Here is a 27,536-nt window from a genome sequence, read left to right as displayed (position 1 = left end):
ATATTCTACAAACAACTAATAAACAGAAAAACAAGCTTCTGCTGTGAATTGGAATGAGTTTATCATGTCTAGACGTCCAATCCATTTGAACTGGGAGGGTGGCAGCGAATGAACGGCTGCCATCCCTCCCACTTCAAACGGATTGAACGTCTATGGCCGGGTACTGACAGCCAATGCCAGGCAATGAGCTAATTTTGGACCATTTAAGGTCATTTACCTGTTCGTTTTCAGTTACTTCCTGTTGATTTTGGGGAATTTTATGGGTCTCTTCCTGTTTATTTTGAGTTACAGAACAGGAAATGACCAGGGAATAAACCAAATGAATAGGCAGTGACTCAAACTCAACAGAAAATGACCTGTGAATGCCCTAAAATGAACAGCAAGTGACCTGTAAATGCCCTGAAAATCGGGCAGAATGACTGTAAATGGTCTGGTTTCGAACGAACGAACGAACGAACGTTCCCAGTCTAAATGGATTGGGCTTCGAAGACCATCAATGTAGCCTTAGAGTTAACTGAGACACTATTATGGTGGAAGATTTTGGTAGCAACTTGTTGGTTCTTTTTTTTTTTTTTTTTAAGATACTGACACCTTTTTAAAATGATATCTCGATTCTTGGCAGGAGTATATCGATAACCTTTTGGGATACAAAGTATAACGATATATCATCATTTGGATGTTTTGTCACACCCCTAGTATATACAGTATAAGAAAATGAAATGGTAGAACAAAAACTTGGTACAACAAAGATTGGTACCCTAAAGCTTAGGTAAAAAAGTAAAGTAAAATAAACACAGTTAGCAAGGTAAGCAGTAAGTAATTTGTGATTTGATTGGTAAGCGTTGGTGTGTTATGGCTGTAGAAGTTTTTAATGTGACATCACGGCACTTCCATCCAAACAGTGTGCCGCCATTCTGGCAGTCTTCCAAAACTAGTACACACACACATGCATCACACTACACTAGTGCTGCAACAATAATCGTTTTACTCAAATAATTTGTTTAGAAAAAGTTTCAAATTTTGCTGCTTTGAGGATTTGTTATTTTTATCAGGTGGGTGGATACACTGCCCTCTAATGGCAACAGTGAATATGACATAGCTCATCTAACATGGCTGGATCCAGCTGCTCCAGTGCTACACTTACAACCTTAAGACTAACATAAGGTTCTAAGTGTAGCACTTTATAGCATTTAAGCTAACAGACTTTTGCTATGCAAGTTAGCCAATAGTTCTTTTGTTGTACCGTATTTTCCGCACTATAAGGCGCACCTAAAAGCCTTACATTTTCTCAAAAGCCGACAGTACGCCTTATAATCCGGCGCACCTTATATATGAATCAATATTGAGCCGCAACAGTTTTTTTTTTTTTTTGGCACAGATTTATACAAATTTGCAAACAAAAACGGGCTTACAAAATTGCACCATTGTAATGAGAAAACCACAAATAACACTCTCATAATATACAAAATCTTACTTGGGACACCGTGACACCTTGAATGTCATGTCCAAACTGTTGTTTCCTTCACTGACCAATTATAAATCAACATTTTGGGACCAAAAAGACAACAAATTCCCCCCAAAATTTGAATAAATAGTGTTATATTTGATAGTTCAACATAAGCAGCAGGTATAGTCATTGGCTTTTTTGGCCTTTATACATGCTCTGGTCAAATACAGTGCATACATTGCAAAACAGTAGAAAAATTATAACCCAACTAACACAAAAAGGGTGGCTGTGGATAAGAAAAAGTTCCCCTCCACTATGTGATATAAATGTTGCACTACATGTTTTACCTTGCTGTTGCGTTGCTGTTTTGTTGACATTCCCTTTATCGCAGCACCGTCTAATGGACGCATATACCGGTAATAACCCCAGCCTCTATTGTAGCGTTTATTCTATGCGCCTTATAATGTGGTGCGCCTTATATATGGAAAAAGTTTTAAAATATGTCATTCATTGAAGGTGCGCCTTATAATCCGGTGCGCCTTATAGTGCGGAAAATACGGTACTTCGATCCTCATTTATTATTTTTTAAACTCAGGTACTTTAATTTTAAATGCGTTTATAGCTCTTGTGAAATGAAAGTGCAATCCTGCATAGTTTGAAAAAACACTTGCAAATTTTATTTTGTATTCACATATACAGGGGTACCTTGGCACACAATCGCTTTTTGGCGACATCCGTAAAATTTGACCCGCCATTTGTTTCTACATCTGACGACATGCTCGAAATACGACGATTTATGACGGTGTCGCAGTTTTTTTATTTTGGCGTAAGACGGACGCACACCGGATTTTCTTGAGAGAGAAATCAACATAGGTTCCAAGAAGGTTAGTGCAGGTGGTGAAAAAAAAGGAAAAAGGTGACGCTTAGCATTGAAATTAAGATAAAAACGATAGAAAAATATGAGCGTGCTGTGCGCATCAGACAACTGGCTCGATATTACGGCCGTAGAATGTCTACCTTGACGGTCCTCCTCTGACCTCTGTTCGCCAGTCTTTATAAGTTAAGGTGAAAGTTATTGTGTTAATTGCGCAAAAAAATCTCCAGCTTCCTCAGGTTTTTAATCATTTATCCGCCGTAGTTGACGCCAAAAAAAAAAAAAACATTATTAGAGAAAGTAAAACCTCTACTGCACCTTTCTCTCTGTTACGTCAGCCACGCGGTGCGTTCAGGTACAGACAAACTCATTAGAACCCGATTTGTTGCATTATTAGAGAATTAATTTTATATTATTATTCCAATTTTTAATTTTAGTATATGTATACATATATAAAAGTTGTGGTCAAAAGTTTACATACACTTGTGAAGAACATAATGTCATGGCTCTCTTGAGTTTCCAGTTATTTCTACAACTCTGATTTTTCTCTGATAGAGTGATTGGAACAGATACTTCTTTGTCACAAAAAACATTCATGAAGTTTGGTTCTTTTATGACTTTATTATGGGTGAACTGAAAAAAGTGATCAAATCTCCTGGGTCAAAAATATACATACAGCAGCGCTAATATTTGGTAACATGTCCCTTGGCCATTTTCACTTCAATGAGGCGCTTTTGGTAGCCATCCACAAGCTTCTGGCAAGCTTCTGGTTGAATCTTTGACCACTCCTCTTGACAGAATTGGTGCAGTTCAGTTAAATTGGATGGCTTTCTGACATGGACTTGTTTCTTCAGCATTGTCCACAAGTTCTCAATGGGGTTTTGGGAAGGCCATTCGAAAACCTTAATTCTAGCCTGATTTAGCCATTCCATTACCACTTTTGATGTGTGTTTGGTGTCATTGTCCTGTTGGAACACCCAACTACGCCCAAGACCCAATCTTCGGGCTGATGACGTTAGGTTATCTTGAAGAATTTGAAGGTAATCCTCCTTCTTCATTATACCATTTACTCTCTGTAAAGCACCAGTTCCATTGGAAGCACAACAGCCCCACAGCATAATACTACCACCACTGTGCTTGACGGTAGGCATGGTGTACTTGGGGTTAAAGGCCTCACCTTTTCTCCTCCAAACATATTGCTGGGCATTGTGGCCAAACAGCTCCAATTTTTGCTTAGTCTCACCACAGAACTTTCCTCCAGAAGGTCTTGTCTTTGTCCATGTGATCAGCAGCAAACTTCAGTCGAGCCTTAAGGTGCCGCTTTTGGAGCAAGGGCTTCCTTCTTGCACGGCAGCCTCTCAGTCCATGGAGATGCAAAACACGCTTGACTGTGGACACTGACACCTGTGTTCCAGCAGCTTCTAATTCTTGGCAGATCTGCTTTTTGGCGATTCTCGGTTGAATCTTCATCCTCCTGACCAATTTTCTCTCAGCAGCAGGTGATAGCTTGCGTTTTCTTCCTGATCGTGGCAGTGACAAAACAGTGCCATGCACTTTATACTTACAAACAATTGTTTGCACTGTTGCTCTTGGGACCTGCAGCTGCTTTGAAATGGCTTCAAGTGACTTTCCTGACTTGTTCAAGTCAATGATTGTTCAAGTCAATAATCACTCACAAGAAATTGCTAATTCGTGTTGCTGTATGTATATTTTTGACCCAGCAGATTTGATCACTTTTTCTGTTAACCCATAATAAAGTCATAAAAGAACCAAACTTCATGAATGTTTTTTGTGACGAAGAAGTATCTGTTCCAATCACTCTATTGGAGAAAAATCAGAGTTGTAGAAATAACTGGAAACTCAAGAGAGCCATGACATTGTTCTTCACAAGTGTATGTAAACTTTTGACCACAACTGTATGTATTATAAACTCCTGCTCGACATACGACCATTTCGACTTACAAACAAGGTCGTGGAACGACTTAACTTCGTATGTAGACGTACCACTGAAATGCTCTATTGAAAGTGCAATCTTAGCATGACTTTGTTTTACACTTCCTAAAATTGATTCTGCTGTGCCTTAAATGTTCCTAATCTGATTACTCGATTATCTGAACTACTGTAAATAACTGATTGATCAATCATTTACTTAAATAATCGAAAGCTGCAGCCCTACACTTTTACGTCGTCCCAGTTCAAATGGATTGGATGTCTACTAGTGATAAACTCATTCCAATTCACAGCAGAAGCTTCTTTTTCTGTTTATTAGTTTTTTTTGTAGAATATCCTAAGATTTCCTGACCAATGTATCGAAAATCGTTGTATCGCTATATCATCAGGTCATCATTATCGTGAGCTTTGTATCACAAATCGTATCGTATCGTGAGGTACCAAGAGGTTCCCACTCTGACAACTGTATAATCTCACAAATTTTCCCCACGGTATTCCAACAGATTATTGTTAAAAATAGCTAAATAATTTTTACTAATAATTTTTTTTACTTTTTCTACTTGTCTGTGTCTCATACGTTGTTGAAAGCATTTTTGAAACTTGAGCAGCGGTGCCTTTCAAATAGCTTACGTTCTCAGTTCATCTTTTTTTGTGTAGCCCGATCAATAAGTCGAGGCCCATTAAGGAGGCTGAGCCGACCTCAGACAAGCAGGACAAGAAAGGCCTGAGGAGCTTTGGTCAATAAAAAAAAGGGCAGCGAGTAGAGTCTTAGCACTGTATGATCATACTGGAGGAGTGACTTCACTGTCACGGGATAAGAAGGCTGCCGGGAAGCCACACATTGTCTAATCTGCGAATACACATACACGCAGACGAGCATATCACAAGGCAACAGCATGGTGGGACGGTGTAAAAACAAATGGCACAGGGCGAGCCTTCACTGCAGTATATTTGGAAACTCTTGCTAGGGATAATTGCTTTCAGTGGATTGAAGTTTCCAATTATCCCTCTGCCAGTGATCCCACCATGGGAAAACTGGATGGGAGGAACGGGGGGATTCTTGTCTGTCCTTCGGTCTCCCCCTCCCTGCACCAGCGTCACCGCCGCCTTCTCTAAGGGAAGCAGGCGACCAATGAAGTTCGCGCACGCGCGTCTCATGACACGAACGTCTTTGGCCAAAAATGTAAACATCTGGGAAACATTTTGGACTCTCAAGAGATTCATATTGATCACACACACAATAGTTTGTACATTAGACCAATGTTGTAAGTAAATAAGAGAAGGGGTTTACAGGGAGTTTTTTCATAAACATTCCTTCTAAATCCCGTCAAGGAAAAAGTAAAGCACAGAGGGTGACATCATGCGAAGGCGGTGGATTCCTATGAGCACCTGTGCTTTTACACCACATGGCAACCACAATAACGTCTGTTATTATTGTTGTGCTGGGGGAACTTTTGTAAAAATGATGCTGACAAAAGTCAAAGTGCCTCTTAATAACTAAATAAAGGCATATGTAGACAACCATTTTTAGTTAACGCATACAGTGTATCACAAAAGTGAGTACACCCCTCGCATTTCTGCAGATATTTAAGTATATCTTTTTATGGGACAACACTGACAAAATTAAACTTTGACACAATAAAAAGTAGACTGTTTGCAGCTTATATAATAGAGTTTATTTATTTTCCCCTCAAATAACTCAAAATACAGCCATTAATATCTAAACCGCCGGCAACAAAAATGAGTACACCCCTATGAAAAAATGCACATCACTAAATGTCCAAATTGAGTACTGCTTGTCATTTTCCCTCCAAAATGTCATGTGACTCATTACAGGAGTGCTGTCAGCATTGGTGCAGAGACTGAAGAGGTGGCGGGTCAGTCTGTTAGTGCTCATTGGTGTGCATGGCTGTCACCCCAGGAGGAGGCTTCTTCTGAAGACGGTACACAAGAAAGCCCGCAAACAGTTTGCGAAGACATGTCAACAAAGCACATGGATTTCTGGAATGATGTCCTATGGTCTGATGAGACGGGCGGGCTTTCTTGTGTACCTTCTTCAGAAGAGGCTTCCCCCTGGGGTGACAGCCATGCACACCAATTTGACGCAGAGTACGGCGTATGGTCAGAGCACTAACAGGCTGACCCAACCCCCACCACCACCACCACCACCTCTTCATTTTCTGCAGCAATGCTGACAGCACTCCTGTAACGAGTCACATGACATTTTGGAGGGAAAATGACAAGCAGTACTCAATTTGGACATTTAGAGATGTGCCTTTGTACTCACTTTTGTTGCCAGGGGTTTACATATTAATGGCTATATTTTGAGTTCTTTTGAGGAAAAAATAAATTAACTCTATGATATAAGCTGCACACAAACTACTTTTCATTGTGTCAAAGTTTCATTTTGTCAGTGTTGTCCCACGAAAAGATAAATATCTGCAGAAATGCGAGGGGTGTACTCACTTTTGTGATACACTGTATGTTTTGGGGAATGTGGAAGTAAACTCGAGTACCAAGAGAAAATCAATACAAGCATAGGGGAATAATTTAACACTAAACAGGAAGGCAGGGAGTGAACTTTTGAATCCAAACACGAAAATGTGGGACAGACAAGTTGAACACTCAACCAACATGCGGCCAAAGAAAAGGAAACAGGAACTTGTGCTCCTATCCTGGTTGCTTAGCTTAGTATAATGTGCCAACTATGTTTAAAAGAAATAAAAAATTTAAAAAATGAAGGAATATCGTGTCACCCTCAAAATCAACAGTGTACAGTATAATCTTTATGTAACCTGCCTCGCAAGCATATAGAGCAATTTCCTTCTACTATCCATCACGAATCATAGACACAGTAAATAATTTCACACTTGTATGAACGTACGGTTAAATATTCAGTTGCGCAATGCGTGGACTTCCTCCTGTATCACCATTTCCTTGTACACCACCACACATCAGTCAGACCTGATTAGTACAACTATAAACCCTGTCTCAGTTTGGTTTGCTAGAGTAATTTATCTTTAAAATTGATCTGTAAGATTTACATAATTTCTAAAAGGGCTATGTATATTGACATGCCAAAGAAATAAGTTTAAAGTTGAGACCATAAAATCAGCTATGCTTAATGGATAGTGAGTGAACATTTTAGCTCATAGACACCTCTGGTAATCTAAAGCTGGATGTCTGTGGTGTGTCCATCAAACGTTTTTCTTTTTACAATTAGAGACTGTTTACATGATGAGGCTCCGAGAATAAAAACATTTCATGTAGAGACTGTTTACATGATGAGGCTCCGAGAATAAAAACATTTCATGTTTGCATTTACATGGTTCCGTCTCTATTCGAACGATGTCGCAATTCTGCGTGAAAACGATGTAGTATTCATGCCAGGCCCGAGGGGGCAGTGCAGTGTTTTACAAGGCGACAGCCATGCACTTCCTTGACAACAACCTCCTCAGCCCGAAAGACAACTTACCCACTTGAATCAATGGCCTCCACACGTTTTATTATTTTGCTTCAAAATGCACAAAAATGCAAACATAAAAAAAATTAGAAATATTATAAAAACTGTAAATTATAGCCAACCTTCCACCATTTTTGACGTTTTGAATGTTTAGTAACAGTGACTGCGCATGCCCAAAGTGACTTGTGCAAGTACTGATGTCATCAGAGGGAGAGCGTTGCATTCATATGGTTGCAGAGTATTCCCCGCAAATAAATCAGTCCGTTTTATTTTGTTTTTTAACCTTTCCTGTTCAGCTGTTTGACATGAAGAATGACATGAGTGTCTGGTTGGTCTGAACAGTTTTAATGTTTCACTTTGGAGTATGACATACTCCCATTGTGATCATTCAAAATATCTCATTTATTTAGACACAGCAGCGTACAGGAAGGGTTTATGGGGGTACAGAAGAAAAGAAGGAGAGAGAGACTGAAGAAACACAAACAACAACAGGATATACATTGAACGCCTACACTAAATATGAATATATTGGTGCTATACAGTAGCAAGCTAGATGTATTTCTGGTTGTCACCATGTGGGGGGCCTGTTAACTAGGGAAAGAGAGGGGGGGGGGGTCTAAAAGATAAGTGATTGGGAGGAGTGGAGTGTACACAAATCAGCCCTGTGATCGACAACCCAGTAATCGTGTGAATCCCTTGTGAGAGTGAGCCAGTTGGCAACCCACCGTAAGCCACCCCATCGCCAATCCTGGCACCTAGGTCCTCCACCCGAGTACGCCCATTCACATCCAGCCATGCACTAATCCCATCAAACATGCGATAGCCACGCAGACGAGCGGAGACGCCCGGGGAGCACCACGCCAGGATTAAACATTATTTAAGCATTTCAGCTAGTTGTTTTTAGACTTGTATGGCAAACCTAAGTGAACACTCTCAATGCCAAGGACATTTGATCACATTCTAATGGCTGGCAAATGCATAAGCACCATAAGTAGACAAACCCAAATATCATTTGAACCCTATAGAGATTGACAAAACAGAATTGAATGATTACTTTGGATTACTCTTCTACCACCTTAGCTTGAATATGTGACATGTCTGTCAAAAAGAAGGTAGCAAAGTAATGTAGGAGTAAATAACGGTAACACCGGCAATAATTTACATTTCAGCAGGTATATTACAGTTTTTCTCAATTGCTTTGGTACATTTCTCAGCTCAAAATTGAAATTCTCAAAACTACTTGTTCAACCCTCACAACATGTCGCACAAGTAGCAAAACAACATGGATTACCTGCAAAAGCCAATTTTTTTGTGCAAAATACTTAGTCTATCGCTCATAATTAAATTTGTGTGTCAATGAACATGTCAGTGCAGTCAGAATGGCAATTCCTTGTTTCATTGTGTACAGACAAGACAGTCAAATTGCTTAATCATGCTCTCAATTGAACAGTTACTCTGGTGGAAGTCTGGGATTCTGAAGATGGTGTATGTAAGTTTTGATGAAAATTGCCAGTTACACCTTCATGTGTGGGAGATTGATTGCAAAAAAACTGGACATGTTTACAATTTCTTGACAGATCATGTCACTGCGATACAGAAAGCAAAAGACAGCACTGAGTATCACAAACTAAAAACACAAAAGCAAAATTAGAAATGTGAAAAATCGGCACAAATCATCTTTAAGTGCTACATGTCAGGATTTTTTCCCCCATTCTTTCTACACATCTTCACATTCCTCCCTGTTGGGCCACAAATTTTCATCCACGTCACAGTGGTTGTCCTCTCTTGCTATACAGCGTGGAAAGAATCTTTTTGAATGCCTCATCCAGCCTCTACAGGCATATGCTGTGATGTCAATGCGTGCTGCATTCATGACATCCAGAAGAGTCATCTGAGTGTGAGTCTGGCGATCATACACTTGCCATCTCCATGTGGAGAAAAAAATCTTCAATTGGATTGAGGAACGGGGAGTATGGTGGGAGGAACTACATTACCATTCTGTTGTGGGTTGCAAACCATTCCCTGATTATGTTGGAGTGGTGGAAACCCACTTTTTCCCAAACTATCACAAATTTGGGCAGGTTAAAGTAAGTTACGTAAAATAAGTAACAAAAGTGCTTAGAAATAAGCACACACATGTTGACATATTCTGACAACATGTTCAGACATTTTGCATGTAAAGACTTATGCAATGAAGTAGTGACTAATTGTTGTGGGTGGGTAGACTATTCAATAGAGACCCATGATCATCCATTTCAAACCATCATGGCAGATGCAGCTGATAATGTAGGAAAAAGCAGAGAATTTTACAAAATAATTTGCATGGATGCACAAAAGCATCTGCAACTTGCTCAAAGAAATGAGAAACTGCTTTTTTATGTTCACTATGGTGATTAGGGGTGGAAACCTCTTGGTACCTCACGATACAATACGATTTCAGTACAAAGCTCACGATAACGATGATCTCACGATATGGCGATACAACGATTATCGATACACTAGTCAGGAAATCGTTCTAGGATATTCTACAAAACAACTAACAAATTGAAATACAAGGTATCTTCATCCCTTCCTATACGTTTATCACTAGTTGACGCCCAATCCATTTGAACTGGGAGGGTGGCAGAAAATGAACCCCTCCCACTTCAAACGGGACCCTCCCATTTGTATGGCTATCAGTAGCAGCCAATGCCAGGCAACGAGGTCCTTTTGGGCCATTTCAGGTTCATTACCTGTTGAATATCAGTCACTTCCTGTTCATTTTTGGGCTTTTTATGGGTCACTTCCTGTTCTGTAACCCAAGGAATCTCCTAAATGAATAGGCAGTGACTCAAACTCAACAAGAAGTGACTTGTAAATGCCCTAACATGAACAGAAAGTGACCTGTAAATGCCCCAAAAATCAGAAAGAGTGACTGTGTATGTTCTGGTTTTGAATGAATGAACGAATGTTCATTCGCCCTTACCAGTCTTGATGAATTGGGCGTCAAGCACCGTCAATGGCAGCCATCGTGTTAACTGAAACACTATTATGGTGGAAGATTTTGGTATCAACTTGTTGGTCCTTTTGCTTCTTTATTTTCTTATTTATTCTAAAAATTGACACCTTTTTAAAACTATTGGTAGCAACTTGTTGGTTCCTTTTACTTATTTATATTTTATTTGTTTTAAACATTGACATCTTTGTATCGCAGTTCTTGGCATGAGCATATCGATAACCTTTTGGGATGAAAAATATCACAATATATCACCATTTCGATATTTTGCCACACCCCTAATAGTGATTCAGTGTTGTGAGGATTGAACAAGTAGTTTTGAGCATTTCAAGTCTGATGTGAGAAACGTATTTAAGGAATTGAAAAATACTGTAATCATTGCGAGACTTAACTGTTGCTCTGATGAATGGCACAAACTTGCAGTTTTGACAATGAAATTGATACTTCACTGAGGCAAACTAGTAGATGAGCTATTATGACTTGCTAAATTTGACAAAGATAACACAAACAAGCATTTTGTCTGTGAACATGTGGGAATTTTTTTTACCCAAACCCAGTGATGAAAGTTTGTTTCCCTGTCTTACAGGAGGAGCTTCTACTTCTACGCAGGCTTTAGAGCATTCCTGCGCATGTTTGACTCATGATATTCCTCCTCCACATGTTCCACTGGATTTATTTAGTTTATTTTACTTTTTCATGAAATTAAATTTTTAAAAAAACTAAAAAACTAAAAAGTATCATTATTCAAGTTCAGTATTTCCCCTTAAATATCACTGCATTGTTAATGTTCAAACGGTTCCAAATATTACAGTGGCTTACAATTTATTTCTTAAGGAATAAAAACTTTGATGCTTTGGTTGAACACTTAGGTCTACTATGCTACTGTATCTAAGTTGATGATCCTAATCAAATCAAATCAAATCAAATTAATTTCAATAGCACTCTACAAAAACCCGAAAGGTCCACAAAGTGCTTGTGTAAAAAGTTTGAGAACCACTGGTCTAGACAGCAGTGTAAGTAGCTAGGCAACAGCAAGCTCTCACATCATATGAGTTCAATTTGATCAACTTTAGACAGACCGCTGCCTCTTATTAACAATCATTTGCCCTGACAGCATCATTTTATGTAATTCCATTAGCAGACACAGTTACAGTTAAAAGCTGTATATGGGGAAATACACGTTCGGTTTACAGTCTAAAAGCGATGTATGGGTATTATGTAAACTTAAACACTCACCCTTGGGAGGCGAGGATCACCTAGATGTTCCTTGCGTCTCGGGGCATGAAAAATAGATATTATGAAAGCATTATCCCGAGACCAAGAGGGAGAGGCGAGGCGACATGAACACCGGCGGTGGTTGAAGCCTCATGCCGCGGCTCCCTGCCTGGCACAACGCTGACGTTCTCTCCAGTAATGTGTGGGGAATTCCTAGCAGTCACATTTTCCTGGGAAGCGATTGGTCGCCCCGCGTCAAAAACTTTTTTTTTTCTTTCAGTCTGGAAGAAATGGGCGAACGCAATTTCTGGGAATATGAGTGAAAATAATAACTTAATTGTTTCTTTATATATTTAAACTCGATAAAGGCGTGTTTCGAATATTGTTATCAAGTCAACGCAGAGGTTTCATAAGTGGGAATCTCCCTTGTTGAAGCAACAGTGGAGTCATCGTCGAGAGACGCAACCCAGACAAAAAAAAAAACACTGAGTAGAACCAGAAATCCATAAAGGTAGTTAGTTGATCCAGCACCGATGCTGTCTGACTGTAAATGATAGTGATTAGAGGTGCAGCACGCCATCTGGTGGATATAAACAGCAACTGACCGAGTGTTTCCGTGCTCGATGTTTTCCCATGACGTCCCTGTATTCTTAAAGAAATTAAGTATAGCGCAAAAATTAACTTTGCAGTTAACTTAATAGACATAAGCGAAACAATATACAAACCCTTAAATAATACCACCTATGTACCAAAAAAAAACGAGAACTGGGCGCCGACGCATGACGTAACCATTTTAGGAATGTTTCATTTTTGTGTGGTTTTCACCGTCAAATGCGGTTGCTTCAAATGTGCATATATTCTACTTTTTACGATTTTGTATTGATAACATATAATCCAAAAAATAGAGGATTTAATTTGATGAGGTTCTGCTTCAGTATAAATCAGTAAATTTCAACTGAATGCACTGCCCCCCCCCCTTTCTGATACTTATGGTTGCGTCCGTGGGCTAGCGGCGGAGGCAGCCAAATATTTGTCAAACTAACAATCGGCGTCTAGTTAGCTTAGTGTTGAAACTAATCACTTATTTAGTATAGAAATACACTTTCCTCTAGTATAGCTCGATTGAGCGTTTCCCAGAAACGTACATTTAAGTGTGAGTAGGATGTCAACTCCAGCGAGACGACGTTTAATGAGAGATTTTAAACGGTAAGTGAGACGAAAACAAGGCAATGAGCTCGAAGCTAACCATAGCAACCCGAGGGCGAGCCCGTAAAAATGGTTACATTAACACATTGTCATCAAACTCCACGGCATTTTCAAGCAGCTCTTTCCCTCGTCTGGGTGCTGCTTGATTCATTTTAATGTTTGAACGATTTTGGATGTGTTGAAATCTGTGGGATCGATACCAGTGTTAGCATTTTGTCTGCAGATACGTATGACCACGGCTTGCCTAGCCATTCAAGAGTTTAGGCGGTGCGTTTAAGTACTTTACGTTCACTTCAATATTCTCATTACACGCAAAACAAAATGATGGTTTTTAACCAACAAGTCATTCATAGATAATTAACTAGTTATTTACGCTTTAAAAGGCAAGTGACTATTTTTGATCATTGAAAAAACTTAGCCTCATAAAGACCTGGCGTCCACCTACGTGGACATCACATTTCGGGTTGTGGCCTACATGATCCAAAATTTAATGTCGATAGACGCCAGGTCTCAATTATAATTATTCTAGGTATAACTTTTTTTTTTTAAATAAACATTGTACTTACATTATATTTCTATGAATAAAGTTTAAAGGAATAAAATATTTAAAAAACCAAAACTGAATAAAAACACAATTACACCCTGGTTATGGCCCCCAATAATGCTTTATAGTTGATAATAAATAAAATGGCATTAATTACTCATGATATTTTTTAATAACTTTTAGCTTAAGATATTAAAACACAATAAAAATGGGTAAGAGGATATTTACTGAAAATAAAGTGCAAAACATGTAGTATAAATGACATATCAAAAGTAGTTGCTCAAAGCATTTAAATCTGCAAATTTATTATAACTCTGATAATGGAGAAAATGTTTCAACAAAAAATTATAAGTTGTGGACGCATCAATTATGTTATGTTAGTTACACCAAGGCATATAATGTCCAGGACTTTCCCGGGAAGCGGTATGTGTGAAAGCAGGTGTTAAATTCCCAGGTCACAGTGCGATAGCTGATGACGTAAATATCAAGACGAAAATCGGTAAGCAAACATCACAGTTATCAACTTTGCAAACGGGAAATGGCAAAATTAAACTGAAAACACAACGAAATTAAATTGCTACTGGATCGTAGAGCCGAGGAAGAGAGACCATTGTCCATCTTTGGAAATGTGTGGTTTAATTTGTTGCCGATGCCGACCAAAAATGACGTAATGTCCGGGTTATAAAATCACGCCAGCCGCCCTCCCCGCACAGAGAGCGCCGAGTTGGCAACACGGGACAAGTCTGTAAAGGTGTCCAACCCGCATCATTCCCGGGATATCTCTCTATGTGTGAACGCAATGACACCGGTACATCCTGTGTGACCGTACACGGTAATTTACCGGGATATAAGTCTAAAAGGGGCTTAAGAAACTCACGTTCAGGTGCATATCATTATGGGTATTAATGACATAATGCGAAACGGTCGGCAATTTGGGATAGTCAGATTTGATTGGCTAAAGTAGTAGTGACATTGATAAATCAGGTGGCCACTTTCTGGAAATCAGACTTTTACTTTTTATTTATTAGATGGGTGCCGTTTAAAAGGTTTATCGTGTTATCCATCACGCTGAAATTGTTACATTAACTTGTGTGCTCCATTCTTCAGGCTGCAAGAAGATCCTCCAGCTGGAGTCAGTGGGGCCCCCTCAGAAAACAATATTATGGTATGGAATGCAGTCATTTTTGGGTAAGTCGGTTCTGAACTTTAATGAAACAGGCTTTATGACTTTACATAGCCTTAACATTCTTTGGTTTTATTCTGTTTTAGACCAGAAGGAACACCTTTTGAAGATGGTGAGTCCACATGTTGTCCATACTATAGCTTTGAGTTCTCTTCAAATGAGTCTTTGTTTATTGATTTACATAACAAAGGATTAAAAAAAACGGTGTAGTCATATCTGCTGATGGAAACTAAGTCATAATGCAAGTAAAACTAGTGGAGACCTCCTAAGCAACCAAATTCAAAGCATGACCATATTTGGTAGAGTAGGCTCTCTACCTTTTCCCACATGCCCCAAATTGTCATCATTCAATCATCTCAACATGTCATCTACCCTGCAAATCGGAGATATTAATCTCTGCCTTCAGGAGGTTTCACCTATTGGCGCAGGTAACTTATCACGAAAAGCTGGAATTTGTGTCAATATCAGATAAATAACCAACCACCTGAATTTGACATGAACGCACCTCCTGAGTCAGCATCACAAGGAATGGACTGTGTTTTCCGCACTGTAAGGCGCATTGGAGTAGGGCTGCAGCTATCGATTATTTAAGTAATCGCTTAAGCCATCAATTAGGCTAGGTTCATACTACAGGTCTTAATGCACAAATCCGATTTTTTTGTCATATCCGTTTTTTTGGCGTGCCCGTTCAGACTGCCGTTGTCCATTGAGACCATTCAAGTATTACGCATGCGCTCTAATTCGCAGTCCGAACCGCGCTGAGCAAGAAGACCCGCATGCGCAGAAGCATCAAAACAAATGACCACACATGCTGGCTGTCATCTGTCATTCCAGGGATATCAAATTTTGCTTTTCAAAAAGAGGACACAAATAACAAACATAAATAATCCCCGTTGAGGCTTATATTAAAAGTTTATATGGATCGATAGCATGCACGCACTGTCCGTGCATGTCACACACACATACGGGCAGTTTGCCCCGACTCGCGGCTGTGTAGGCAATGTTGAAATATTGCTCATATAGAGCAGAGAGAAAACCGATTATTCTCGGGCTTATCCTCAACCCATTTGTATTTTTTTATGACTGTTGTCCCCGCCTTCCCCAAAAGCCGTGTTCAATGCAAGCTAGGCGCTAATAACGCACAGCTTCACTGCTACCGTAGTGTCTCTCTCGCTATTTGATGATGTTATTGCTGCATGAATTCCAATTTGGGAGACTGGACAGTACAGACCGCTGCGGCAGTCTGGAAAAATGTGGCCCAGATCGGATTTGAACCACATACAAAAGTGACCCAGATCGGATTTGAAATGGTCCAGTTCTATGCGATTTGTCACGTTCAGACCATCAAGTTAATGCCTCACTCGAGTCGGAAAAACAAGAAAAAATCGGATTCGTGCATTAAGACCTGTAGTATGAACCTAGCCTTAGTTTAAATAATCAAGTAATAGGATTAGGAACATTTAATGTGTTGCAGAAAAAAATTAGGAGATGTAAAACAAAGGCTTGCAAGGATTGCACTTTCAAAAGAGCATGAGAATGCAAAATAAACTTTGTGTCTTTTAAACTATGCAGAATAGCACTTTCATTTCACAAGAGCAATATATGCATTTAAAATTAAGTTAAAATAACCAAGTTTAGCTTCAAACTGTAATCGAAGTACAACATAAAAACAATTGGCTAACTTGCATCGCAAAAGTCCACGAGCATAAATGCTATAAAAGGCTTTCTTTTTTTTAACAATACTCTTAATAAATCGTTCGAACACATATTCCTTCAAAAATTGCTAAATGTACCTCTAAACTAAATTACAAATTCATAAACAATCATTTTAGTTCAAAAACTTACCTTATGTCGGCCGTTACAGGGAGCAGCTGGATTTAGCCATGTTCGATAAGTTATGTAATATTCACTGTTGCTACTAGAGGACAGTGTATCCTCCCAAATCAATAAAACTAAATTCAAGCACTTTCAACACAAACCATTACAACGGCACTCAAGCAAATCCTCAAAGCAGCAAAATTTGATTCAAAGCGTTTTTGAAATACTCGATTACTCGTTAATTGGTTAATTGTTGCAGCACTACATCGGAGTATAAGGTGCACCTTCAGTAAATGGCCAATTTTAAAATTCATATATAGACCGCACTTCATTATAAGGCGTTATGCATCCACTAGATGGTGCTGCGCTAAAAGGAATGTCATGCCATTAATAACCAATATTGATATCATTTTATAAGATGCACTGTCAGCTTTTGAGAAAATTGAAGGCAGTTAAGTGTTCTCTACAGTGCGAAAATATGCCAAAAGGTTTTCTTAAATAACTAGATTAAAAAGTGAATGAACAGTTAAATCAGATGTGCTATTATTGTTCAAGATTGATTAAGTACCCTGCGATTTACTCAATGAAAGTAGACCTAACACAATATGTACAGAAAAAAAATCTTGCGGGGTTATAATTGTCTGTGGATAACAGCTCTGCGATTTATTTCAGCGTAATTTATGGGCATGTCAATGGCGTACCGCAAGCAACACGTCACTTCCGTTCATTAATATTCATGACATTAGCTACTGTTGCTAAGTAGGGACAAGCCACCGTTTGTCCCTAATAGGAAATGAATGGAAATCGTGTACGAAGGAGATGTTTACGGAGCTAAACCTACCAATTCTCTCCGAAAATGATGTGCCTGGTGCCAAATTGACTGGCAAAGATGTGGAAGAACAGAAAAATGTTCAGTTAAAGAGATGGCTTTAGTGTCGAAGGCTGAAAAAGACGAAAAAAAACGAGCCGACCTAAGCATAGCTTTAGCTTTTTTTATCGACGCGACTGACAATGACATTCTCCTGTTTCAACAAGCTAACCCTAACCCTTTACCATCAGCCCTGTCTTTCTTATATATCCTCTGGTTGTCCTACGTCTCTTACCGTTCTTGGGAGTAATTTAGTTAGCTTTGTGTAGCGATCGCAAATGCTACTCAGTGACAGCCAACGAACACTTTTAATTTTTTCATTGATAACACATCTTAATCCTATAATTTATTTACACTTCCCCCTTACTAAAGTTTATATATATATATATATATATATAACAGAAACTGTAACAGTGGCAGTCAGATACCATTGTAATTCTTTTCAGGTCATTCATTGTCAGACAGAAGCAGTACGGCACAATGTTACGCTAAAAAAATAAGTTAAAAATTTAAAAATGGCTTACCTCTTTGTCCTCTGAAAGACCATGCCAACCCAACATAATGTTTACTGCATATGAAACGTGAATGGATTCACCGAGCTGGTGTTAAAGTCCGCGCAAGTTGATTCGGTCTTCACATTTTTTCCTCCCGAGTTTTTGGTTTCCGGAAACGTATGAAGAAAACATCCTTCATGTGTCGTAATGTCTAGAGTCGTTTCTACAAGTTCCAAATAAGCGAGGCGTGATCGGCATGTTCGTTTTTGAAAGATTACCGGAGAAAAGTAGCACTAATTACATTGGGTCTATGCGAGGGCGGGTCTATAATGTCGCACTTCGGCTTTACTTCCGCTTTACGATGCAACGTCACGGTCTAAAAATAGCCTGCGTGCAGTACGCCATTACACAATATGGTGTTATTGCAATACCTAAAGAGGGGGACTCAAAATTAAGTAGGGTACTTGAGGAAATGTCATATTGTATGTGATGGTTCACGGATTTGTTTTCATTTTCCAGGAACATTTAAACTTACTATTGAGTTCACCGAGGAATATCCAAATAAACCTCCAACAGTGAGATTTGTCTCTAAAATGTTTCATCCCAATGGTAAGTAAATGAGACATCAGTTGTCCCGATGCTGTAGTGTTTTACCGTGTGCGCTTTTTTTGCCTCTTTTCAGTATATGCCGATGGCAGCATATGCTTAGATATTCTTCAGAATCGTTGGAGTCCAACTTATGATGTCTCTTCTATATTAACTTCAATACAGGTAACCAATGGTAATTTTATATCCAACTCCAATTCAAATAAGGCTGGGACTTTGTGTTAAGCATACAGTAAATGAAAACTGAATACAATAATTTGTAAATCATGTTCAACCTATATTTGATGGAATACACTACAATGACAATATATTTAATGTTCAAACTGATCAATTGTTTCGGCAAATAATCATTAACTTAGATCATGGACATCAATCTCAGACACCTGTGATAAATTGTCTCCGAGGTGAGCCCGATTAAATGAAAACTGCTTAAAAGTGATGCTCCATAATATTAAGCAGGACATACTGTAGGTGTGAAGCAATATAGGGAAGAAAGACAATTTGTTTGCTGCTGAAAAGCATAAGATACCTTGCGCGGGTTATGAAAAATTGCATATTTCCAAAACAACTTATTCATGACCATCGAACTGTACAGTAGTTACATGTTAATATAGGCCCCTTTGCTTGATATCACTTTAATAAGCCTTGCATCCACTGAACCTATGATTTCTTGGACAGTTTCGGCTTTAATTTCTTTGCAGGATGTTCAACTAGCATCCTAGAGCTGCTGCTTGGATGTGAACTGTCCTCCACTCTTGTAGATCTTTTGCTTGATGATGCTCCAGAAGTTCTCAAAGGGTTAAGATCAGGAGAAGATGGTGGCCACACCATCAGTTTCTCTTCTCATATGCCATAGCAGCCAGTGACTCAGTATGAGATGGGGCATTGTCATGCATGAAGATGATTTTTTTTTGTCGGAAGGTAGAGTTCTTTTGGAGGAAAATGCTGTGAGAAACTCTACATACTTTGCAGAGGTCATTTTCACACCCACAGGGACCCTAAAGAGACATACTAGGTCTCTCCCCTTGATTCCAACCCAAAACATGACACCCCCAGCCCCTTGCTGTCATCTCAGCCATGTTGGGATATTGTGGCCATTCACCAGCCATCCCCTGCTCCAGCCATCTGGGCAATCTAGGCTTGCACAACACTCAGTAAACAAAACAGTTTGAAAATTAGTCTTCATGTAGCCCTGAGCCCAATGCAACCATTTAGCTTTAACCCTTTAACACAGAACGTGTCGGCAGTGACGCGTTTACGCATGTCGTCTGTGAAGCTTCGTCACGCTGTAATTATTTCACCCACGCGCCGCTGGTTGGTCTCATTTGAAAGTGCGGAAGTTGATGTCCACACCAGTTTTTATTTGAAGTCAATCGACCAAGAAAAACGGGAGATAATGTCATTTGAGTTTTATAGTTTTATTGCACTCATAAATATGCATTAAAACGCTGCATGTACCATGTATCTATCTCCATATTTCCATCATTTCTTGTCCTTTTTCAAAACTGAAAGCAGCACAAAAGACTACATATCCCAAGATCCGTTGTGATGTCAAGAAGGACGAACCGAATGAGAACATTTTTAATAAACTGCCGAGCTAGGCGCCAACTAAGGAAAAGGAGGCATGAACACCAGTTGGATTGCGCGAGCGACTTTGAAACGTGCAGAATGAATCGAAAACTAATTTTAGCGCAAGCTAATGCATTTTTTCATCAACTCAAGGAATAGGATGAGCTGTATTTGTCGTTGTTTTCCTCTGATTAGTCGGCGTCTCGGCGAGTAGAAGTGACAGCAGCGCTCAAACGGCAGAAGAGTAGGCTGTGTGACGTTTTATGTGACGCAGCTCAGTGACCTGTTCAAAAACAAACTAAATTGAGTGCGCAAAAAAAAAAAAAAAAAAAAAAACTTTATCGGGTCGCATGCCTGAAAAAATTGAATTGAACTGAACTACTTGTCAATATTTTTGAACTTTACTTTTTTTTTTCAATGTTATATATATTTTTTTCTTCACTATGAATCTTTTCAATTTTTAGATAGATGTGTGTTCGAGAAGCTTGATTGCATGTACGTATACTTTAGATAAGGTGATGAGTATAATACCTAACTTCAAAAAAGAGATATCCTCCAAACCGTTTTTGTGTTAGATGATATATATATATTTTTTTCTCACTATTTTGCTCTGTATATAACCTGTATTGACCATAGTATGTGTAAAGGCCAAAAACGCCTATGACCATACCCGCTGTTTGTGTTGAGTGGTCAAACATAAAACTATTCAATCTTATTTTTTTCTATTGAATGTTTATCCTAACAAGTTGAATAAATATTATCAAGCTTCAAAACGGTTGGTCGAGCATGTTTGGTTGTCAATGGGACACCAACATTACAAATTTTGAAAAAATATTTTGGAATTTTTTTGTCTTTTTGGGTCCAAAATGTGTATTGTATTAAGAAAACAACAGTTTGGACATGAAGTTCAAGGTGTCCTGAAAAAAGGGACCCAACTTGGCCATTGTGAACAATTTTTTCTTTGAAATATAAAGGCAACATCAAATGCATGCAAATTCGGCCAGAATAGGCTTAGGTGTTAAAGGGTTAAGCAACCTTTCAAACTTCTTAAGGATCCTACACCTTGAGGTTTGTGGGACTCAAGAGGCACCAGCAGCTTCAAATACTTCTTTGCTGCTTTGCAATGGCCTTTTAGCACCTTCCCTCTTGATATAAATGAAGTTGAAACTTTTCTTATCCTGCCTTCATCTGCACTAACTTGCCTGTGCTCTGAATTAGCAACAAATTTCTTTACAGTTCGATGGTCACCGATTGACCACGGAAAACCAGAGATATGATCCTTTAGTTTCATAATTACATTCATAATTCATAAGTTTTTCCCGTGAGAGGAGCATGACCGTGAGAGGGAACTCATGCCCTTTGGAGGAATAATGCTTAATTTCTGTAGAACATTTTCTCTCGCCAGAATTCAATGGTTTTTTTTTTTTTTTTTTTTTTTTTTTGCATTTATTTGGCTTAATGTGGTTATGTAATATGTTATAGTACAATATAACAATAACAGTTCAGATAGATAATTTTGTGCTGAGAAAAAAAATACCATTGTTTAAAAAAAAAAAAAAAAATCTAACATTTTAAGTAGTTACTCACAATGTTACTCATTACTTGAGTATTCTTTTCACCAAATACTTCTTTACTTGTACTTGAGTACACTTTTAAACTAGCTATATTGACGGGAACACAAAAAGCATCATATTTCACAGTGTTGACGTTTTCTTTTCTCTTTTCTTGACATTCAATTGAAATGGAAGAGTAGTGTTTTTATGAATGATTTCAAATTGGGCAGAGACTTTTTAATTTGGTTTAATTTGGTTTTTAACTTGGTTTAATACAATTAAATGAAAGTAGGTCAATTAAACTATATACATTGACAAATGAGTTCTTTAGATTGAAAAATAGTGTTTGGATTGACAACTGGCCTGACCCTCGTGAGGGTAAGCAGTTCAGAAGATGAATGAATGAATGATATGAATCTTATGGATAGTGATTAACTGTTACTGTGCGTTAAAGGTGACGCAATGAAAAATATGTGTGGGCCAGCACTATGTGCTGGTGCACTTTAAGAAGAAAGTTTGGGGCACCAGTGCCATCAATGCAAAAAAGTTTAGAGCCTTGGCAATCTGTATCACAATGTTAATTTTTTTTTCTAATATTGTTCAGGTGTAATTTATATATACAGTGGTATGACAAAGTATCTGAACCTTTTGGAATTTCTCACATTTCTGCATAAAATCACCATCAAATGTGATCCGATCTTTGTCCAAATCACACTGATGAAAAAACAGTGCTTTAACTAAAACCACCCAAACATTTCTAGGTTTTCATATTTTAATGATAGCATGCAAAAAATGAAAGAATGGGGGAAAATAAGTAAGTGTACCTTCTGCCTAAGGAGAAGAGCAAATGAAACCAATTTTTAACCAAACATTTGAAGTCAGGTGTGTGCCCTGTCACTGATGACTGGTTTAAAGCCGCCCTGCCCACTATAAAACACACACCGGGTAAGAATTATCTTGATGAGAAGCATTGTCTGATGTGCATCATGGCTCGGTCAAAAGAGCTGTCTGAAAATTTGATTTGTATAAAGCTGGGAAAGGAAACAAACCCATCACTAAAAGTCTGGATGTTCATCATTCGACAGTCAGAAAAGGTGTCTACAAATGGAGAGAGTTTGGCACTGTTGTTTCTCTCCCAAGGAGTGGCCGTCCATCAAAAATGACACCAAGAGTTTAGTGCAGAATAAAAAAAGAACCCTGGAGTGTCTGCTAAAGACTTAAGAACTCACACAGTCCAATATCTCTGTGCACACATCAACTATATGTAAAACAATGGCCAAGAATGTTGTTCATGGGAGAACTCCACAGAGGAAGCCACGGCCGTCTAAAAAAAACATTGTTGCTCGTTTAATGTTTGCAGAAAGTCACTTGGACACTCCACAGGCGTTAGGCAAAAAATTTTGTGAAATATTTTTTGACTTGTTTGGGAGTAACACCCAATGTCATGTGTGGACGAAAAATGGAACAGCTCACCAACATCAACACCTCATCCCCATCGTGAAGCATGGTGGCGGGAGCATCACTTTCTGTCATTGTTTGCGTACTATCCTAATTAAAATATGAAAACCTATGTTGGGGTGGTTTTAGTTAAAGCAGACACTGCCTTTTCATCTGTGTGATTTTGACAAAGACCAGATCACATTTGATGGTGATTTTATGCAGAAATGTGAGAAATTCCAAAAGGTTCAGATACTGTTCATACCACTATATATATATATATATATATATATATATATATATATATATTTTTTTTTTTTTTTTTTTTTTTTTTTTTTTACTTTTAAGGGCTAAATAGTAACAAAATAATCCAGAAATACAATTGCATTGCCAAAAGATACAAAAATGTATACGTTTTACAGTGTATCACAAAAGTGAGTATGCCCCTCGCATTTCTGCAGATATTTAAGTATATCTTTTCATGGGACAACACTGCCAAAATGACACTTTGACCAGGGGGTCGCGTTAACCGAATATTTTCCGTTGTTGACCGATTTTTTAAAGCGGTGACGGAAAAAACTGAAGTCCACCTGTCATTTTGACAGGTTGCAATTCACACCCCAGACCACAGGGTGGCGAGTGAGCATATTAATTAGCTATTGTCTCTCTTGATGCATGACGTCGTTGGCCTTACTCTGAAAAATGTCATGGCAACTGAGTGTCCGAAGTTTCTTCAAAAAGCCCCATAACGACGATGGTGTTGATAAAAGAGGTGAAAAAACAGGGACTGCACAAGCGGTCACGCAATTCAAGTCCATGCGCACCAGGAGGAAGGTGTAAGACTCCGTTCAGGCCACAGCAGGTGAACTGTTAATTTCATTGTTCCATATGTAGCTTACCTACTGGGGCCACAGTCAACTGTTTTTGTCACTGCGGAAAAAAAGTTACATATTCATCTGCTTGATGTGTGATGGCACGGTGTGGATTCTCTGTTAAGCTTGTTCGGACAGAATATTAATTTAAAATGAATGAAAACTAAATACTATCGAACATGTTGAAGCGGTAAGCAATGTTAAGAGTCTTGTTATTTCGAATTGCTGTGTCCAGCCGCTGTAGCTCTGCTGCTCTCTGTGAACTCTCTATTCAAGCCGGAACGCGCGCGGCTCTTAAGTGTCTCTGTCACGTGACTGTGTCGTAGCCGCTAACGCGCTCGGCCAAATGGAAACACAATTATGGAAGGTGAATTATGCCAAACGAAGGGTCACCACAATGTCATTATCATCATTTTAAAAATTTAGGTGACGGGTAAAAATAGATTATGACCGGATTTTTATGACCCTGTCAGTCAAAATGACAGACAACGAAAAAGTCTAGCGCAACCTCTGACTTTGACACAATGAAAAGTAGTCTGTGTGCAGCTTATATAATAGTTATTTTCCCCTCAAAATAACCCAGGGCAACAAAAGTGAGTACACCCCTATGAAAAAACGTACATACCGAAATGTCCAAATTGAGTACTACTTGTCATTTTCCCTCCAAAATGTCAAGTGACTCGTTACAGGAGTCAGCAAACTCTTTGCAGGCTTTCTTGTGTACCGTCTTCAGAAGAGGCTTACTCCTGGGGTGACAGCCATGCACACCAATTTGATGTAGAGTGCGGCGTATGGTCTGAGCACTAACAGGCTGACCCCCCACCTCTTCAATCTCTGCAGCAATGCTGACAGCACTCCTGTAATGAGTCACATGACACTTTGGAGGGAAAATGACAAGCGGTACTCAATTTGGACATTTAGGGATGTACGTAGTTGCTATGGGGTGTACTCACTTTTGTTGCCAGGGGTTTAGATATTAATGGCTATATTTTGAGTTATTTTGAGGGGAAAATAAATTAACTGCACACAGACTACTTTTCATTGTGTCAAAGTGTCATTTTGTCAGTGTTGTCCCATGAAAAGATATACTTAAATATCTGCAGAAATGCGTGGGGTGTACTCACTTTTGTGATACACTGTATACTCCAACACTTCTGGAAAAAGCAAAATAAGTTCTGTAACATGATTGGAACTTTTGTTTAAACAAACAAAAAAATCTGTATCGGATTCTGAAAATCAGGTGACTCGGGTGCAAAAATAAGCGATCTAGACATCCCTAATATCTCGTCTTGTATTCAATTAAGTATAGGTTAAACATGATTTGCATATTGTTGTATTCTGTATTTATGTTTAGCACAACATTTCAACTTCTTGAATTGAGGTTATACGAGTGGTTGTTATCTGAAGTGCTTATGTTGTGTATTTCAAGTCTTTACTGGATGAACCCAACCCAAACAGTCCAGCCAACAGTCAGGCGGCCCAGTTGTACCAGGAGAACAAACGCGAGTACGAGAAGAGGGTTTCTGCTATCGTTGAACAGAGTTGGCGCGACTGTTGACCCGCACCGCCATCGTTATAATTGTGGTCTCCGCCACGAACAGTCTCCCCGGCTCGTAGTCAACAACTCATCTCACAGTACACATTTTTTCCCCCTGCGAAAAAGAAAAAAAAAAAAAAAAACTCTTGCCAAGTTTGTATGCTGTCGTGTATGTGGCGTTCACTTCTGCCGAATGCCATCGTTGGGCTAAAAGTGTTTTAAAAAAAGAAAGTTAATGTCTCTTGTTATATCTGGGTTACTTGTCTCTTTTCTCTTCAAAGTGGCTGCTAACTCTACGTGCTTGCTGTTAACAGACATATACTGTTCCTAATTCCACAAGGTATTTACGGATATATTTTTGTTTCAGCGTGCTTGTTTTGCCTTTTGGAAGCCTATAATTAGGGTTTGGTATATGTTTCATGAATCATGATTGACGTGTTAGATTAAACCTGACATGGACGTTCAGTCATTCCGCTTACAAACTGCCTTCTGGATTTCAAATGTTCTTTGAATGCAACACATGAAATGAATGGCTTCTTGGTTTCATTAACAAAATGCTGACATTTGAAAAAAGATATTTCGAAGCTTCTTCACAATCATGCAAAATCAGTAGTCAGATTGAAGTGCTCATACAAGTTGATTTGTCTTAACAGAATTTGCACTGGTAACCCATGTAACAAACTGTACATTCTCTTGTAAATAAATGGATATACATTACTGGTCTGTCCTTAAACCCTTAACTCATTTAACCCTTTGGGTGCATTTGACAGAGCTACATGTCCAATCCACTTTGACTGGGAGAGGCAAGCACCAGAGGTGGTAGTAGTAACGCGTTAGATTTACTGGGCAACATTTTGAAAAAAATGTAGTTCTAAGAGTAGTTTTACTAAGCCATACTTTTTACTTGAATAGATTTGTGAAGAAAAACACACTACTCTTACTCCACTACTTTGGGCTACACGAGTCATTACATTTTCCTTATATTGTTCGGGTTAGATTTTACTTTTATTTTTGGCCAGAGACACCAACAGGGACATTACCACTTTCACCAATGAGACATCGCAACAATAATCGCATGCTGTTGTATGATTACTGTTCAATTACATGGCATCTTTAAACCACCGTAAAAAAAGTATTTGACATAGGATGCTGCCGTCAACGTGATTTGAAAGCGCGGATTTAACCTCTCTCCCAGTTTTTATTTGGCACCAATTGATCTCGGAAGACCAGATACAGTGAGGCAAATAAGTATTTAGTCAACCACCAATTGTGCAAGTTCTCCTACTTGAAAAGATTAGAGAGGCCTGTAATTGTCAACATGGGTAAACCTCAACCATGAGAGACAATGGGAAAAAAAACAGAAAATCACAGTGTTTGATTTCTAAAGAATTTATTTGCAAAACATGGTGGAAAATAAGTATTTGGTGAATACCAATAGTTCATCTCAATACTTTGTTATGTACCCTTTGTTGGCAATAACGGAGGCCAAACGTTTTCTGTAACTCTTCACTCTTCGCTTGGTGTAAAGAAATCAACTGTGGGAGCAATTATTAGAAAATGGAAAACATACAAGACCACTGATAATCTTCCTCGATCTGGGGCTCCATGCAAGAATCCCAGAACCACACGCGGGGGGGGGGGGGGGGGGGGGGTTGGGGGGGGTTCTAGTGAATGACCCACAGAGAGCTGGGACCACAGTAACAAAGACTACTATCAGTAACACAATGTGCCGCCAGGGACTCAAATCCTGCACTGCCAGATGTGTCCCCCTGCTGAAGCCAGTACACGTCCAGGCCCGTCTGCGGTTCGCTAGAGATCATTTGGATGATCCAGAAGAGGACTGGGAGAAAGTGTTATGGTCAGATGAAACCAAAATAGAAGTTTTTGGTAGAAACAAAGTTCTTG

The 27,536-nt window shown here is 39.0% G+C and overlaps 2 protein-coding genes across 3 annotated transcripts in view; one reads left to right on the top strand and one right to left on the bottom strand.

Moving 5' to 3' along the window:
• elf1 (E74-like ETS transcription factor 1) overlaps positions 1-12,382 on the bottom strand; it is a 119,028-nt gene extending 106,646 nt beyond the window's left edge. For both annotated transcript variants that reach the window (XM_057849418.1, XM_057849415.1), the window contains exon 1: positions 11,966-12,382. The gene's annotated coding sequence lies outside the window, so the exon portion shown is untranslated. The remainder of the gene's footprint in view (positions 1-11,965) is intronic.
• Positions 12,383-12,949: 567 nt separating this feature from the next.
• Positions 12,950-26,348, top strand: ube2a (ubiquitin-conjugating enzyme E2A (RAD6 homolog)). The gene is made up of 6 exons (XM_057850531.1): positions 12,950-13,150; positions 14,802-14,882; positions 14,964-14,989; positions 18,577-18,666; positions 18,740-18,828; positions 25,524-26,348. Exons 1-6 carry the CDS (start codon positions 13,107-13,109, stop codon positions 25,650-25,652), a joined length of 459 nt encoding a protein of 152 aa, XP_057706514.1. The 5' UTR covers positions 12,950-13,106; the 3' UTR covers positions 25,653-26,348.
• Positions 26,349-27,536: the final 1,188 nt, after the last annotated feature.

Source organism: Corythoichthys intestinalis, chromosome 11, assembly GCF_030265065.1.
Source record: "Corythoichthys intestinalis isolate RoL2023-P3 chromosome 11, ASM3026506v1, whole genome shotgun sequence".
NCBI classification, from domain to species: Eukaryota; Metazoa; Chordata; class Actinopteri; order Syngnathiformes; family Syngnathidae; genus Corythoichthys; species Corythoichthys intestinalis.
This window is presented reverse-complemented; position numbering and strand designations above follow the sequence as displayed.